The sequence below is a fragment of the Tyto alba genome, unplaced genomic scaffold (assembly GCF_018691265.1).
Source record: "Tyto alba isolate M040663 unplaced genomic scaffold, T.alba_DEE_v4.0 Super-Scaffold_42, whole genome shotgun sequence".
NCBI lineage: Eukaryota > Metazoa > Chordata > Aves > Strigiformes > Tytonidae > Tyto > Tyto alba.
In genome coordinates, this window is record NW_024881318.1 from 30,090,407 (window position 1) to 30,102,638 (window position 12,232).

General features: G+C 42.3%; 1 protein-coding gene across 4 annotated transcripts in view; it reads right to left on the reverse strand.

Annotated features, from left to right (window-relative positions):
- The window catches only part of IQGAP2 (IQ motif containing GTPase activating protein 2), a 130,803-nt gene that overhangs the window by 99,950 nt on the left and 18,621 nt on the right, over positions 1-12,232 (reverse strand). For all 4 annotated transcript variants that reach the window (XM_033009105.2, XM_033009104.2, XM_033009103.2 and 1 more), the window contains exon 2: positions 8,912-9,011. In XM_033009105.2, coding sequence (XP_032864996.1) covers positions 8,912-9,011 — 100 coding nt within the window. The remainder of the gene's footprint in view (positions 1-8,911; positions 9,012-12,232) is intronic.

The following is a 12,232-nucleotide window of genomic DNA, read 5'->3' on the forward strand; positions in this document are numbered from 1 at the left end:
AGCAGAATGATAAGGGTAATGAAAAGTATGAGTTAAGGCAATTTCATACATAAGAGTTTCTTTTACACTCTTACTTACCACCCCAGATATTTTAATGCTCCCATTCACTTTGATAGTATCCAAGCTTCAGAAATAGTTAATGTGCTATAGGTGGCAGAACATCTCGAGTTGTCAGACTAGCTTTATCACTTCCCTTGTTGGGTGAATGTACCACCAATAATCCAAAATCTTTAACAACCCAGGTGGGAGCAATAAGAGTCAGGATTACAATCCTGGCTCTCATTTCTGCTGCCTCACAAAGCAAGTAAACTACCTCTGCACCAAAGACACTTATAGCACATCTTTACAATTGCAAATCTATGACCTGTCATCCCAGCGCAGGCTAGCTGTTTATCCTCTGGGTAGCCGGAAAACTACACATGCAGTTAACCATCATCCTGCCAGAGTAAATCCATACTCAATGTCACAGTAACAACCCACTTGTTAACACTTCTCTGTTCAACTCGAATTGAAAAAATAAACCCCAGCCTGTGAGATTCTTTCCCCTTTAAGCTGTTACACTTACATCTAGTGGAGGTCTCTGCTTCCAAGCCAGTACCTGCCTTGCATTTATAGTCACTGGAAGCCATGTGAAATCCTCCCTAGCGCTTCAAGCTCGAGAGCAGCTCCATTCATTCACAGCCCTTCCCCCAGACTCAAAACCCATTCACAGCTCTCAGTCTCTAATTCTGAAACCAATCTCAGGCCTCAGTTGTCAAGAATGATGCTAGCATGCAGTAGAAACAGTGGAATACATTCAAGTGGTCAAGACTACGCCCTGCTGCCACTGCAGAAACAGAGAACCACTATCTCACTTCTATTTTGCAGCTAACACAAAGTTAATTCTGAATGCATACAGTGTGAGGCAATTACAGCAAGGATATTTTGAGCTACTATTTCTCTTTTTACAAAAGAAAAACTGATAATTCCATGGATTTACTCATCTATACATGCACTGGTATCTAAGAGGTCCTCTGACCACCTCACGTGATTTGAGAGTGCTAAATAAAAGTCTTGGCAAAGAATATTTTTTGAGTTTTAAAGAAAACATTCCTTTGCACATGCGACTGAATTAGTTTAAGTTGTACTAATTCAAGAATGCACGTCAGCTCCTGAACTCTGTTGAAAAAAGATGCATCACTTAAATTTTCCAAACAATTACTTGGCTTAAAAAACACCTTTCCCCTGTCAGTGTTAAATCTGGGAATGAAGAGATGACCGAAACATGAGCATCTGGAAAACAAGCAAACAGTGGAATACTGAGAGCCATTTCCATGGCCCTCTCTACCTCAAGTGAGGTGGAGAGAATTTGAGGGTTTTACTTTGCCCCACAAAGAGGCCTGCACATGCCTGTCTCTACGGCTGTCAACAAAGGATAACAGAAGCAATTATGGGAGGCTATCACACTATCAACTTCAAATGACAGTGTTTCTAGAACATCAAGAAGATGTGGTCTTACAAATATCTGAGATCCTGCAGGGTGCATACATGCTCTTAGTAACTCTGGGACACTACTATACCCCACCTCTTAGATCATTGAATTTAAATCCAGGTGAGTAGAAAGCCATCTTTCTTAAAGCACTGAGACCAACAGCAATCAAAAGCACTACACACTGCATGCACAAAACCACACTTGATCAGCTTGGTTATAAGTCTGACCATGTGTTGTTTTAAAAGGCATCTTCTCGAGTCCTAACTGTCAGCAACCAAGTCCCTCACAGAGGGCTGCCACTCATCTCATGGTGGGGGACACTGTGGTTTTTGCAATAGCTGTATCTACTAACACAAGATTCACATGGTCTATAGTGAGCAACATCAACAGCCAAACCACTTCCGAGCATTAATGCACACCTGAGAGGTACAAACTCTCAGTGCTCCTTGTCCAGTCAGTGAATTGTTGAAATATTTGCAACAAAAGTGATTTTTAGGGGAACCCAGGCTTACACTGCTCAGCAGCTGCCTTATCCTATGAAGTGCTTGTCTGTAGTAGCTAGAAGGCAAAAGCCAAGTACGAGGTTACACCAACACATTCAATGAGCCCTGACTTCTCTGCTCCCTGGGTTGTTTTTCCAATCCAGAACTAGAGGTATGGTGCCACATGGTTTTTTTTTGCAAATCTGAACAGTTACTGGACCAGTTTTAGCTACCACTTTGTGACTGGAGATCCTAAGCTAGTTGCAGGAACCTGGGTTTCTAGCATCCACAAGGCTATAGCAAAAACCTCCTGCTCTAGAAGCACATTTCTTGTGAACATGCAATTTCTTTATTTCCAATACAGTGAGATCCAACCAGCACATACCTCTGGACTCCTCACCAGCAGCAATCTATGCAAAGTGGTGCAATAAAGCCGGCCATGTAAAGTTGCTGCCTCACCTCTTCTGATCTATGAAGAGCCATTCACATCTCCCTACAGCACTTTTTGCAAGAGCCTGAATAAACACTTCTTCCAAAGATCAACAGCTCTCCAGGACATGGCAGTTGGGAAAGGAGGATCTCAGCATGTGAAAAGTACACTCCTGAAAGGGAGCTGTTAAAAAGCAGATTCCATCAGCCCTGGTAATTTCCTCCTCCAGTCCAAAGCAAATAGACACATGACCACATAACAAAGCTTTTTGAATGCTATATATCAGAGCATGAATTAGCTTCAAATTTGTCGCACTTGTACTAAAAAAAAAAAAAAAAAAACACATAGTATCACAATTCCTTTTCCAAGAGAGTTGTGCCTTAAAGAAAGGTGGAAAACTCTGGGAAAGAGAACCAGCTCTGAAGTGACCGTACTGTTAGTTTCAGTGTATGCTATGGGATAAGTGCCATATGGTTTAGTCTCCAAAAAACAAAGGTCACATCCATCATTACTCAGCAGCATTATTCTGCAACTATACACACTGAGCAATGACCCATAACATGTGCACAAATTACCTCAACATCCCAGTGAGCAGGTCAATGCATCCTGTACAGAAACTAGCACAAAGGTTTCTCTCTGCTTTAGATCTTACTATTAAGACTTTTCATATGCAAATATCACTTATCCAAGCAATTATTGGCTTGATTGATATTGCTGACACCTGCATATGAAAACTCTGGTATATCTGCACAATTGTATAACTATCTGGAACAAAAAACTGTTCAACTCAATAGCTGGCAGTCCGTCTGCTAGGTAAGTACTCTTGAGGATCAAGACATGAAACAGCAAATATACTTGCTGATCAATTCTTCTGTGTGGACTCAGCTATTTCAGGGATGGGCATATCCTAACTAAGTAAGATTCTTCCAAGAATTTCACCACATGAACCACCCTAATTTCAAACATTTGGCCTCTACAGAGCTGCTGCCAGACATGTTCACTGGTGCTTTATTAGGTTTAATATAGAGTGAGGAGATGAGCCAAAATTCATAACCTACAATGTGTCAGTAGATCCCAGAAGATATATATTTTTTTTAACAAACCTATACCAAACAAGTTACTAAGAAGTATCTTGACATTTTCTGGATATAGTCAGCTAGTACGGCTGTATTACAATTTTATGCATTTACCTCTAAGCACGAAGCTTTAAAGATTTCCTGTAGTCTGAAAGAAGTGGACTTAAAATAGAGCATTTGAGTAACATTAACTCACTCATGAGCTGCCAGGTCTGCACAGTTGCCACAGCTTTGCTCATGGTGAAACAGCAGTGTGAAACCTGGCTGAATTCACTTGTAATAGCAAGCCTGGACTCCTGTATCTCACCAGGAATGGGTTGGGCTCCAGAACAACCCTCCGTGGTCCCAGAGTCCTACAACTGGAACAACTTGAGCTTTCAGTAGTTCTATGGTACTGCAAAACTGTTAGCTTTAACTGAAGCCAATTAAACACTTCAGAGTTTAACCTTTTAAGTACATTAAACTGCATGTACATTTTTACACAGCAGCTTCCAACTGCCATTTCTTCAGTGACCAATACTGCAACTAGCCATTGCAAACCAATTTAATGAAAACCAATACAATGAAGGATGCAGGGTTTGGAATTTGAAAGGGATGATTTGATTTTCTATTGTAAATAAATTGAAAAATGAGGATTTACATTTTAAAAAATAAAAAATGACTTCTCAAAATAAATTTCCTGGATAGTTTTCCTTCACTGTGCCTTCATTGTCCTAACAGTGAACCTAAAACTTCAGTGTTTCAGACAAGTTCCTGTCGTATTGAATGGCTGAGTAAGAAAAGTAAAAAGAAATAAGACAAATTGACCATTCTGGTTACGAAAGTGCAGTATATACTTTGTGAAACAAAGTATATTTTATTTCATGCAGAGAGTCAAGGTTAATAAAATGAGTTATCCCATGATTCAGATTCAAGCTTAGCATAAGAAGGTATCATTTCCAAGAAGCCAAGAGAAATAGTGTCTGCTTAATTACAAATGATTATAACCCTAGCCAGCCACAACAGATTTACTGTAAACTTGATTTGCATTATATTCCAAAGCTTCAATCATGGTTTAAAATCCCTCAAATCTTTATTATCATGTACCACGCAGTAATTGCACATCTGCAAAGAGACAAGAAACAGCAAAAGCCAAACTCAAGGCAGAATCTGATGTTCTGGGTATTACAAAGATAACCTTTGGAAAGGAGGATATTGTGGTAAATTTTACCTATTAAAATTAACCTAATCCAATAAGATATTAGGGCTTGTGACACAGCTGCTCATGCCCATCTTGAGCCTTTGTTAACAGAAGAATTTCCCAAACAATACTGGAAATGTTTTGCTGTAATGTCTGGAGAGCTTCTGTTAGAGGTGTACATAGCTACATTGCTTTAAGTGAGAAAATTCCTACTCATAATTGGTTATTCTTGATTTTATTCTTCTCAGGAGTTCAAGGATACTGGATACTACCCATTTTTATCTACTTTTTTTTTTTCTTTTTAAATATGCCATAAACTTTCCTTAAAGACAAAAGTAATAAATGACACATGGCAACCAAAATCTTGATTCATCAGATGTGTAGTTCTGGAGAGAAAGGGGTCAGCAACCTTATAAGACAAAATACAAAATGTTTTTTTCTCCAATATCAAAGATAACACTATTCAAACATTACTGACCCCTGCAGATATTACAAGCCTGCTCATTTTGTTTAAAAAACAATTTCCTATGCTGTATATACATTAAAGATACTGCGCCTAGCACAGAAGGCATTTGCAAAAGCATCAGCTAACAGTGACAGGGTTCCTTCATGTTAAACTTGGAAAATTTTTATTAAAGCTGAACTACAGGAAGTAAGTGTGCAAACAGTGGTCTGAAAAGCAGCTGAAAATACACATTCTTCACCCATTTAATTAACTTAGGCATTTCAAAATACAGAGCTGCTATAAAATAATGTTTTGATTACAAATATGGTGAGGAAAAAAAAAACATAACTCCTGACATAGTACTGTCCCAGCCATGCTCTGCCCTGATCTTTTGCTATTTATTGTTTATTTTAGTATTTATTACTCTTCAGTATGGGCCAAAACACTTAGTGTTTGCACACTGCTGATTAGATGAAATAGTATTTGCTGTCATTTCAGCAGCTAGCAATTGAATGGAAAAACTCACCCTGCTTTACCCATTTCAGTCTATTGCCATTGTTATCCATAGTGTCCTGAATACTAAAAAGTTCTCTCCGTGCATTCAGGTTTTATAGAAGCAAAAAAGCTTGCAACTGTGAACAGGAACAGAACACATTACAGAGACAGTTCCCACCTCTGGGTTTTGCCCAGAAAGGCACTGCTAGGTGTAAGCACACAGCAGTCACAGCTCCCAGCAGTTTCACAACTGACTTCTGCAACTGGTGTCAAAGGCACCGTCCTGCCTCCGCCAGCCCAGCCCCACTGCCACAAGCACACATCCAGGGAGAGGACCCTGTGCATCCCATGGGGGCTGCTCCAGGACTGGGGAGCAGGAGCAAAAGTGCCCAGCTGGGTCCCCTCCATTCAGCAGCAGCATCAGTGGGTGCCTCCTGCAAAACTGCACCCCCAGCACTGCTGAAGGGCAGGATCCACCATGTGCTGCCAAAGTAGCCTGTGCCCTACACCCAAGTCTCCCAAGCCTGCGCTGGTCTTGTTTTGTCACAGCTTGAATTACGACCTTGTTGCTCTCTCCAGGGCTGCTATGTCACTTTCCAGACTCCCCAGTTTTGTTCAGGTTCTGCCGTGACAAAGAAAATGCTATAACCGTGCAAGTACTGAACAGAGGCTGCATGTCACCCTGTTACATCCCTAATCAAGTACAAAGAGAGGGCATTAGCTGTGTAGTGAGAAGAGATACATTTGCTCATGCTGCTGTTTCACCAGGTTGGGGCTGGGGAAATGCAGCCATGCACCTTTGCCACCCCAATCAGTCCCTGCTGCCAGCCCAGATCCCCCAAGATGGCACAACTCACCGCCTGAGGAAACAGAGCTAGGGACAACGCAGCCATGAGACATAAGCATTTCTGTTTGTTTCTGCACGTTATTTTATACATGTTCATTGCCAGGTTGTTCTCATATTAGCAAGAGTCAGTCTTGGGCAAAGTCTCATGGTGCAAAGGAACTATTCCAACAGTTCTCTGTGAAGGGAGAAATTTCCCTCACCTTTTTTTCCCTCATAGCAGCTCTGTCCACCTGAGAGCACCTCCAGAGCCTTCATCACCTCCACCATCACCACCGTCTCCTCCCTAACAAGCACTGGGGCCAGCGTGCTGAGGCACAGAAGGGCTTCCAGCACCATCAGGCTGCCACATCAGCTCCACCCATCACAACCAGCTCCTTGGCAGGAGAAGCACAAGGCTCCTTAAACCACAGCACTCATCTCTACTTCATGCAGTAGCAAGCATTGGTTGTAAACATTACCAATAAATACAATTTTCCAAAGTGAGATCTAGAAATTCTTCCAGGTATAACAGCCCTGGGAGTTACTGCTCTGGCTGCAAAGTCCCATCACAGACTGGCAGAACTAAAGGAGTGTTTCTTCTAGAAAACTACTAATGGCTTGAACCCGTATGAAAATAAATATGGGGGAGAAGAGGGGGTTACTCATAACAGAGGTTAATTTAAGTCATTAATTGTGAAAATAACTTTACATTTTCTTGTGAAATAAAGGGAGAAGTTTCAAATGAACTAGAGAACTAGGTTCAAGGTAACAGTGGTCCTGGGAAGGAGGGAGGATGAAAAGAAGCCAGGAACATAAATAAATAATAATAGTAATAAAAAAGTCTGGATTTGAAGACTAATTGTTATTCTTATTTCACCAGAGGCCAGCAGATAGGCAAGTTGCAACAAACCAAGGAGAAACCTTAACTAAAAAATCAAAGCCTTGCTCACTGAAGTTTCCTGAGATGGTGGAGTTGATCTAGGTCTCAATGACTGAGATAGAGACATGTTCCCTCCTCTCTTCACCCCATCGCTTTCCTCTTGCCAGCACTGGTCCTCCTCTGACCCCTTGATCAGACCAGTCAGCTCACTAGAAAGCTAACTCAGCAAGAGCTATGAATTTCCTGCCAGCACAGCGAGCTCAGCTGACCGCGGGCAATCTCTTGCAACTGCACAATGGAGGCAACAGGGGTGTGCAGAGCAGGACAGTCCCCTCTGGCAGCACAAGACACTTGCCATCATAAATATGTGGATGGGGAACAATCCTGCAGTGGAAAGAGGAAGAAAGAGCAAAGGAGGCGATGTTTGATACAGCAGATGGGACAACATAGTGAATAGGAAGTAAGAATGGCTGATTTTTATAACAACGCCCTTAGGACAAAATCATGCCAGCCAGCTGCCCAAGACTGCTAAATAGGTAACCATTTGTACTATGCAGTGATGGTAAGGGGAATGGTGTGGAAACAAAGCCCAGGGCACTGTTTTCCAGTTGATTCCTGACTGAAGCACTCTGGATTACTCCATTCTAAAGATCCTATGGTTTGTCAAGGCACTGAGATTTCCCAGCTTGCACTACTAATCAGAGTTCAAATTTCATTTTCTCCACAGAGATTCCTAGAAAAATCATCCAACTAAAGTTTAGGACTAAAAGCACCATCATCAAGTGCAGAGCAGATGCAAGACACTTACCAGTGGTGCCCAGGGCAATAAATTGAGTACAACAGGCATGTTTGAAAAATTCTAAACAGACTGAATGTAAAATATGCTTTTACATAAGATAATAGCAGCACTTCAAACTACTCTAAAAGCACAAGGGTGCACCATGCTTCCTTGCTCAGTAATTAAGAAAATATTGTTGAATATTTGTTTCGAGAATGAAGTATACATAGCATAGCACAGTACTTTTGCACAAAGGTGATAAAAACCCTGTGCACTTGCAGATCAGTGCTTCATCACAGGTTGTCACTTCAAGAGATAAGTATTCCTGACCAGTAGGTCTGAGGAACTAGGAGAAGGACGGAGTCCAGTTTATCTTACAGTTCTGCCTGCACTTATCACCGAAACACTGAGGTGATATGGATTGTTAACCCAGTAAGAGACCAGGTGATTTTCTGCCATATTAACAATCTGAGTCACTCCACAAGTGCTGGCATCCAAAAGGGAACACAACCACAGAGCCAGGAACAAGACTTTCCCGTTAGTCACATAAACCTCTGACTCAGCTTCTTGCAAAACCATGGCCTTAGGTATTAGTACCCAGTCCCTACTTTCATTGAAGCTGGTCATTACAATAACTGAGGAGATTGTCTTAATCATTTCTAAATCCTTATTTGAATTAAACTTTTAACATTGGGCATTAGTTTCTAATACCGAATGCTATAATATTCCAACATTAATTTAATCCAAGTAATTCAAGAAGTTGAATTAAAAATTGCAATGCTCAAAAACACAACAGGCCTGAACTCTGTACTTAAAGGCCAGGTATAAGTGTGCTTTCATTTACTTACCTTTTTGCTTCTTCTAAGTGGCACAGATACTCATAAGCAATGTTCTGACGCCTCCTCTCATCCATTTCCTCAGCTGAAAGCCTTTCATCATCCACAATAGCTGCAAACAGAAACCCGTATCAAGTTACACACTTTGGTAAAATTGCTCTAAGAATCACCCCTGACAACCCAGGCAAAGTACTGGGGGAAGAGAAATTAGAATAGTCATCCCTCCTCCTCAAAAGAGGCCTTTTATAGAATGGTGTACAAAGATAATTAGATCACCAACAAGATGCTGTTCTCCATATGGTGAATTCCTCAAGTTTCACTTGTTCAAAAGCAAGTGTGTGTTGCTCTTTCTCCATCACCTGGATTGAGTGAGGGATGGAGCACTCAAACATCCTGGGGATAAGGCTGGGAGCCACCAGAGTTTCAGCTTAGGCATCCTCAGAGGGGTTTGAAGACCCTCATGCAGAAGCTCAGAGGAAGCAGTGGATGTAGCCCCATGTTAAGCAGAGCCTTGGCAGTAGAGATCGAAGACAACAACACACTGCAAACATCTCACATGCATCTTGGGAACCAGATGCAGCTTCAAGAACCCATGAGACTGCAACAGACAGAACTGCCTCCCGCTGACGGGAGTGATGAGGGCTGTAATGAAATCAATAAGCTGTGGTATTCATACCCCTACTTACTGCTGCAACCACATCACCTCCCATAAAAGCACTCTTCCAGCCTATTAAGGATGGCTCTGTGTACAGCAACTGCACACGATCGTGATTATTAGCAGCTACTACCCCATGACTGGTCTCCCTCTCTTTGTAGGGTACAGAGGGCCTGGTTGCAAAACAGTAAGTCTTCCAAATGTTTCTAGCAATGAATCTGAAGGACCATGCAGTAATGGTGACTTCTGGCTGAATTCCAATCATGGCACGTGATGCTTTTGGAAACAGCCTTCACCATAAGCCACTTACCAAAATGACACCTTATTTGTGCTAGTGGCCGCCAGAAGAGCTGGTCCTGCTCTCCCTCATGATTCTCACTCATGTACTGCCATCACTTCTCCTGTCAGAGGTGGCAATCCTGTGCCTACATCAGTGATCGAGAACAAGGGGCAGCCCTTGCTGAAGAGCGACAGCTACAAAGACACACGCTTCTATGAAGATCAAGTCCCTGTTCTGAGCTGCTGTGCACCTGCAGGCAAGCTGGTGCGGGCACAATGGAGGGAACGGAAATGCAGGGCTGGGCCAGCCACTTTCTGCAGCAGCCCACGAGCCAGTTAGCTGAAAACATCAAGGCACATCCTCGGTGAAAAAGCATGGGCCCATCTCCTCCTCAAACACACTGTCTGATGCTTTGTTAGTTTGACTGTCACACAGATTGCACATGCCATGAGCAAGTTTTCATAAGCTTCCTGATGCAGCTGCCTCATGAAGTGAGTAAGCATCTTCTGGTAGCTGATACAAGCAACTTGAGTAAAGGGCACTACAGTAAAGCAAGAAACTGGGCTTTACAATTATATGCACACGTTGAAGCCTATACCTCAGAAAAAACCCCAAACCAACACAGAAATTATCCCACATGCATTTATTGAGGACACAAAAAAAATTACACTACTCACCCACATTTTGGGCTGATGTTACCACACATTTGTTAACAAATATAGCTGCTTTAAGCTTTGTAAGTTCAGTTTTAATCACCACAAGCATTGATATCTCTCATCTTCCTTTGCTTTTAAGGTGGCTCTTCCTAATTACCCAGAAATTTCATACACTGATAAAACAAATGCGTCTTGCTCCAAGTCCCTTTTAAGTCTGGTGGCTTGAATAAGCATGACTCACTCTAAAATGAGCTCTCAGATACAGTAATCAGGTCATCACTTGCTGTGAACCAAAACATTATTTTGGAGGCAAGCATGAGATGCAGGTGGTAAAACAGAGCCTGGCAAACTGGCCATGGAGGCTGCTCTACTGCTGCTGTTGCCTACATATCACCATCAGCTCACCCAGGACAGGCTGCCCCCACTACCTGACACAGTTTCTCTGCTGCAGAGGGGTCCTGGCTTGCCAGACCTAGAAAGAAATATTGATGAGTTACCACACTGAAACTTAATATATCACTTTATTACTTGTGACATAGCTCTAGGGCCACTTTTCAAACATCACCGCTCTCCCTCAGCTAGGAGGGCCCCACAGATGAAGACAAGTGCCATCAGAGGAGCCCAGCTGACCATCCTGGTAGGTTATGGTCCTGTCAGTCAGGATGTGACAGCCAATACCAGACTGAACCTTCGTCCCCAGTGACACAGCTCCCATGCCCTGCTTATCTTAACTCATTAAGCAATCATTTACTCCTGCCCTCCAAACACAACTCGCCAGTTGCAAGCAAAGCAGCAAAAAAGGCAGCTTGTCTGAAAGTAGGAGTCAGAGAAACATACAACCCATTTGATAAGTATCAGTCTAGGAATTGGCCTGAACACCAATGCTTTACAATCTAGTCCTGGATCTACATATCCACAGGTCCCTCCCATCCTCAACAAGGACATCCCAGATCGAGTAGCCCCAGCCAGCCTCAAATCCCTCATTAAAATTATTTGCAAAGATTGATCAGAGGGTAGATGAAGGTACTGACAGATATAATGGGATTATAATAGTTGTTCTGCTTAGGAAAACCTCCAATAAAGGGAGATAAATACACCAAGAGGTGAGAACAAGTAATTTGTAGACACTGAAAAGTGGAAAACCCAGATCCTCTCTAGAAAAGATACTGCATAAGCAGTTCACAGGTAGGAAATCACGTTTCTTTCCTGCCAGGGCCAAAGTGTCTGTTTCTGGACTGAATATCTGAGCACCAAAAAGGCAGAGCACAGGGAGTGCCAACACCTACAGTGCTTCTGTTGGGAGGAGTGTCTTGCAACACCAGCTTCTGATGAGACTAATTACACACCTTCCCCCTCCAGCACGTAGCACTGTTGCTTTGAAGCCACTATCACATCAAATAAGCAGTTACAGACACTTAGAAACAGCAATGACAACCTGGAGGATAAAGGTGACCCCAGGACTAAGCTGCAGAGAAAACTACTTTGAAGACTTGGGTCCTTAAAGTCTAGTCTACAATAATGTATTTTGGCAAAGGCTTCAGTCTTTGACAGGAGCCCTGAACATAGCTTTCCACAACTTCAGACAAACACCCTATGAGTGCATCCATCAATCTAGCCACACCAAGTTCAACACACAAATGAACTTGGTTTGAAGATGGAAAGCTCAGTCTTTCTATCTCACAGGGCAAGTATTAGTAAGAAGGCTAGGAATATTGATGAAAGAATGAACACAGTTCTGCTGT